Source organism: Juglans regia, chromosome 3 (genome assembly GCF_001411555.2).
Source record: "Juglans regia cultivar Chandler chromosome 3, Walnut 2.0, whole genome shotgun sequence".
Taxonomy (NCBI): Eukaryota; Viridiplantae; Streptophyta; class Magnoliopsida; order Fagales; family Juglandaceae; genus Juglans; species Juglans regia.
In genome coordinates this window covers 11,841,258-11,846,922 of record NC_049903.1, presented here as the reverse complement: position 1 = coordinate 11,846,922, position 5,665 = coordinate 11,841,258, and the positions used below count along the sequence as shown (strand labels likewise).

The window sequence follows — 5,665 nt, the reverse complement described above, 5'->3', positions numbered from 1 at the left end:
TACTAACCTTTTTCATATCTCGACTTACTAAACGCATCCAACTTTTAATAGAAAGCCAGACCGAACTAATAGACGGAATACTATCCTCCATGCGTGCAGTACATCTCCTACGCCAAAGGTGCCGAGTAATAATGGAAGGTAGAAGCCCCACTATGAGCCCCACTTGAGATACTGAGGACGCATGTCGAAACCAAATTATTACCGTCTCCCTCCAAGTAAGACAAAGAGGAAGACCAAAGGTAACTCCATAATAATTCCATAATTCCTTTGCAAACTCACTTTCGAAAAGTACGTGGTTTTAGTCTTCATACTTACCTTCGTCACAACAATCACAACGAGAAACTATCAGGATTCCAACACGTCGAAGACGATCATCTACGCTCAAAGCCATGTTCCATGCTTTCCACATCAACACCGAAATCTTAAGTGGGAGCAACTTACGCCACATCCAAGGATGTCACTCCATACTAGAACCTTGTATTCGAATGCAATCCCAAGCGAATTTTGTAGAAAAATTCCCACTCTCATGCTTCATCCAGATCAATACATCAAACCCTTCCTCACATACGGCCAAAGCCTCAATAATTTCCTCCAAATTATCCTGTCCCACTATCATACTCAACAATTCCACATCCCGACTATTGGACAAGTAGCACTCTTTAACTTTCAGCATCGGATTACCCACTATCTAGAACTCATCAATTAACGGACCTCCATCTCTCCATTTATCATACTAAAATAAAATGTTCCCATCTCTAACTTTCCATTTTGCATTATTAAGGACACTAGGAATACTTTTAACAATCATTTTCCAAAACCTCGTTCCTTTTTTCCTATCAATGAGACACCAAGGTGAAAAGCCCATATATTTTCCTTTAAAGAACCTAGCCCACAAAGACTCTCATTGAATTAAGTTTCATGCAAACCGCATATGCAATGCTTTTTGCATATCCTCCAAATTACGCAAACACATTCCTCCCTCCTCTATTGGCTTACAAATACTATCTCATGCCACCCACTTTTTTTTTTTCCTTTACCATTCACCTCACCCCAAAAGAATGTGCTCATCATGAGATTTAACTCTTTAATAATTGATTGAGGGACCAGCAACACCGCAAATATATGTAAAGCCATACTAGAAAGCATATGCTGAAGAAGAATCAACCGGCCTCCCGATTATAGGATTTTCATTTTCCAACCACTGATTTTGTTCCATACTTTGTTAACCATCTCCTCCAAATGCTCATGTTTAAGACGCCCCAAGACAATCGGAACCCCTAAATATTTGAAAGGAAACGAGCCTTCCGAGAACCCTTTCAGCCTTTTAAGAGCTCTCTTTCGGACCAACGAAATTTTTGGAGAATAAAATATTGCCGTCTTTTCTTTATTAATTTTCTGTCCTGACCAATCTTCATACTTTTCAAACACCCATAACAGTTCCCTCACCAACTTCTTTCCTCCATTCAGAAAAATGACAATGTCATCAACATACATAAGATGTGAAATATGAGGAGTGCCTCTAGTTTGGGAAAATTTTCCAATCTTTTTTGCCATAAAGCTATGTTTTAAGAGTCTAGATAGTATCTCCTGAAGAATAATAAAGAGATAAGGCGAAAGGGGATCCCCCTGGCGTAGGCCTCGACCCCATTGAAAAAATCCTTTCGTCGTTCCATTTAGTATCATAAAGTACCATACATTCGAAATACATGCATGAATTAGTTCACAAAAAGGAGCAGGAAAACCAAAACACCTCAATACCTCCAGCAAAAAATTCCACTCCACCCGATCATATGCTTTTGCCATGTCAACTTTAATCATAATATTACCACCATGTGATGTTCTCTTCAATGAATGAACAATTTTCTGAGTAAGACTAATATTTTCAAATATACTCCTCTCAGGTATCAAAGCACATTGCTCAAAAGATACCAATTTGAGAAGAAGACGTGTTAGACGATTCACAAAAATTTTCGAACAAATTTTATAGAAGACTAAACAAAGGCTTTTCGGCCTAAATTTATCAAACCCCGAAGGCACATCTACCTTTGGAATAAGGACAATGCAAGAAGCCGAATAAAATCTGGGAAGGCTTTTAGTTAGAAAAAATTATGAGATAGCTCCCAAAACATCCATTTTTACCACCTCCCAGCAGCTTGATAAAGTGATAAAAATTACATGATAAAGCTGCTTAAGTGAATGAATTATTTAACAAAAAAATGAATTAAGCACTTAATTATGTATTGATTTTAATACTTGACTCAATGTTAAATTCTGATTAATATCCCAAATTTTATTCTGATAATTTACTTATGTTGCAGGGCATTGTGGAAAAGATATTAAAATTATATGGGTATTATTGGAAGTACCTAATGCCAGCAGCAAAAGAATTGTGCACTGCAGGCTGGCTCAAAACGCGAGAGATGTGGACGTGAAACGCAAGAGACGTGCGCACTGGGCTGGAGCTGGAAGGCAGACTCATGTGGGCTGGGCTGCAGTGGAATGAAACGCACAGCAGCAGACTTGAAACGCAGGCGAGCTGAAACGCACCGCAGCACAGGGGCGAAGCAAAACGCGGACGATGCGGACGTGAAACGCAGAGGCTGAGGCGTGCACACTGCAGAGAGACGAAACGCATGATCTGGAGGCATAAAACGCAAAACAGAGGGTATATAAAGAAAAGGGGAATTTCGTGCGCCGGCAGTTTTTAATTTGATAGTTTTTCCGCAAGTCTTTTTCCGCACAGTTTTTTCTTCCTTCAGTTTTATTTTCGCACAGTGTTCATCTTCCTCTTCAATTTATTTTTCCAGTTCAATTTATTTTTCTGCAAGTTTGTATGTTTTTGGGTTTTGAATTTCAGCATATCTGATTGATACAGTATATTTTTATTCAGTGAATTTCATTTGAAACAGTATATGATGATGTTAGATTTTAATTTTCTTGAGCATTTTGTTAATCTAGAGATGATAGGCTAGATTTTTAGCTTGGGATCCAATGAGTAACCCGTGACTATTTGGGATTAGATTTACTTCAATATTTAGTGCTTTTGATGATTAACTTGATGGATTATATCTCAATGTGCATCTAGAAAATATTAGAGTTCTTTGTTCTTGGTTTAGATCAATTGTTGACGTAAAGGCACAATTGATACTTGAATAAGTAACATGACTTTAATAATTTTCTTTCATTTTCTATGATTGTTATATAATTTATCAAGTAGTTTTATTAAAATAAAATTGTGGTTCATTGTTATATTATCCGACTATGATTTCTAGGAATGAGAAAATGGTCGAGAGAAAATAAAAAGAGAAGTAAATCCATCATCAAATTAGTGGGTGAAAATTGCATCCCAAGTGTTTGTTTAATTGTTTCTTACAAGTTTAAGTCAACTTCCATACGATTTCTTTAAATCCCTTTAATCTTAGCAATTTTAGAAAAATAGATTCTCTTTTATTTTCAGCTTTGCTTATGCTTGAACGTCCCGCCAATTTCACTCATAATTCACTCTACACTCCCTTAGTAAATATCCACATTTAGGTGTTAATATTGTTAGTGGTTAAGTTTAGGAATTTATTTCTCTTTGCTGATTATTTTAAAATTTTCGTGTCACTCCAAACGGTAATATGTGGTCTTGCGAAAATGAAATGTTTGCTAAATTCTCATTGTCCCTGTGAATTCGATCTTGGGATTTACCCTTGTATTACTTTGACAGCTTCTACGCTTGGAAGTCGAAATTAAAAGCTGATCACAGCTCATAAAAAATCCCGCACCAAAACCATCTGGCCCTGGACAATTATTAATAGGAATAGACGAGAGAGCCTCTTTAACTTCATCTAACAAAGGGATACAACTAAGCCGGACACAATCCTCTTCTTCAATAACCGGCGAAATTAAGTTTGTTAAATCCGACAACTCTCTTGGCTGATTTGATCTTTGTAGGAACTCCGAAAAATATTCAACGGCACCAAGATGAATTTCTTCTGGTGAATTGAACTCTACCCCATCCGTAGTTCTCAACTTATGAATTTTCCTATGCCTTTTATTGGATAACCAAACATGAAAGAATTTTGAGTTCCGATCACCTTCCATTCTCCACTTAATTTTAGCCATATGAGCTAATCTTATATCTTCCCTTCGCCTCCAAGTATAAAACTTAGTAGAGTACCTCACAAGCTCCCTCTCAACCTCATTATCCCAATTACTATGCAGCGAGTGCTCAAGCCCCACAACCTTCTCTTCAAGAATAGCAATCTGAGTATTGGTTTGCCCAAACACCCTCTTGTTCCATTCAAGTAGAGCCACCTTAAGCTTTTTAAGTTTACTAGTTAATTTCATGAGTCCCGTACCTACCACTGGTTCAGACCACACCATCTGTACAAAGCTCATAAAATCAGGGTGCTCAATCCACATTTGCTGAAACCTAAATGGAGAGGGGCCATAAGTAAAAGGATCTTTCATGAATTCTATAAACATGGGACTATGATCCGACGTTGACCTTGATAAATATGAACAATGTGCATTCATAAATGCTAACGGTAACTTTGCATCAAGAAGCACTATATCCAATTTAGCCCAAGCTCTAGATAATCCATGCTGACCATTGCACCATGAAAACTTTCTCCCCTGAGAATTCATTTTAATCAACCCGCCCTGGTGAATCCATCTATTAAAGTCATCCATTGCAGCTCTTGTCCTTGGACTACCACCACACCTTTCCACATCCGAACAAATTATATTAAAATCTCCAGCAAACAAACAAGGCTCCACACCCATTCTAGCAGAACTCAGCTCTTCCCAAAGCAACTGCATTTCATATCTATTACACTTAGCATAGATAAAATTACCCAAAAATTGTGAAGATCCGTCGTCTATACGTAAAGACAAAAACTGTGTTCCCATTCGGACCAGCTGCACGTCTATTTCAGTTTTCCAAAATACCCAGATTTTCCCACCAAACTCCTAATTAGTAATTACCTTATCAAACTGAAACAGCCGCATATACATCAGAATTTTATCAACACGCTGAAACGGTTCTAGCAGCACTGCCACCTTCAGTTGACATTTATTCAGCAAACTCTTTAGCCGACCCTTAGAAGTATCTATGCCCCTTATATTCCAGACTAATATTGACCCTGTCACTAAGATAACTTTTTGGCACGAGTGATCACCCTTTTGGAACTCCTAATTTTCTCAAATTGCCTCTTATGGTATTTTGTCTTCCCTACTTCATCCTCTGTTTCCGTGTGATATTCCTTATACTGCAGAAAGACTTCCTCATGTAACTCTATTTCCGGGTCAGACATCGACCCTTTTCCAAGAAAACCTCTTCCTCCTACAATTTATCAACCTCCATCTCCTCAGTACAAGGAACTACTTCCACCTCCCTAGTGTCCAGCTCCTTCGACCGAGAAGAACCTTCCAGTCTTACGTCATTTCTCTCCACCTCCTTATTATTTATTTCCTCCGCAAGAACCTCAATAACAGGAGACTCACCATGATCTTTTTCGTTTCCAACTCCTTAATCAAAGGTGTGGAGGAATCACCTATTACCAAATTTGCCTCAAAATCCTACTTTGCTTCAACTTCATTTTCCTCAACAGCGGTAAGATTTATATTTTCCTTCGATTCTTCCACAACCGGTTCTTCCACAACAGGTTCTTGTTGCTGA

The 5,665-nt window shown here is 38.0% G+C and overlaps 1 protein-coding gene across 1 annotated transcript; it reads right to left on the bottom strand.

Annotated features, from left to right (window-relative positions):
- Positions 1-2,366: 2,366 nt before the first annotated feature.
- Positions 2,367-5,300, bottom strand: LOC108982746. Its single transcript, XM_018954202.2, has 4 exons — positions 5,166-5,300; positions 4,972-5,046; positions 3,768-4,800; positions 2,367-2,638 (listed from the first exon to the last, which is right to left on the bottom strand). Exons 1-4 carry the CDS (start codon positions 5,298-5,300, stop codon positions 2,367-2,369), a joined length of 1,515 nt encoding a protein of 504 aa, XP_018809747.2.
- Positions 5,301-5,665: the final 365 nt, after the last annotated feature.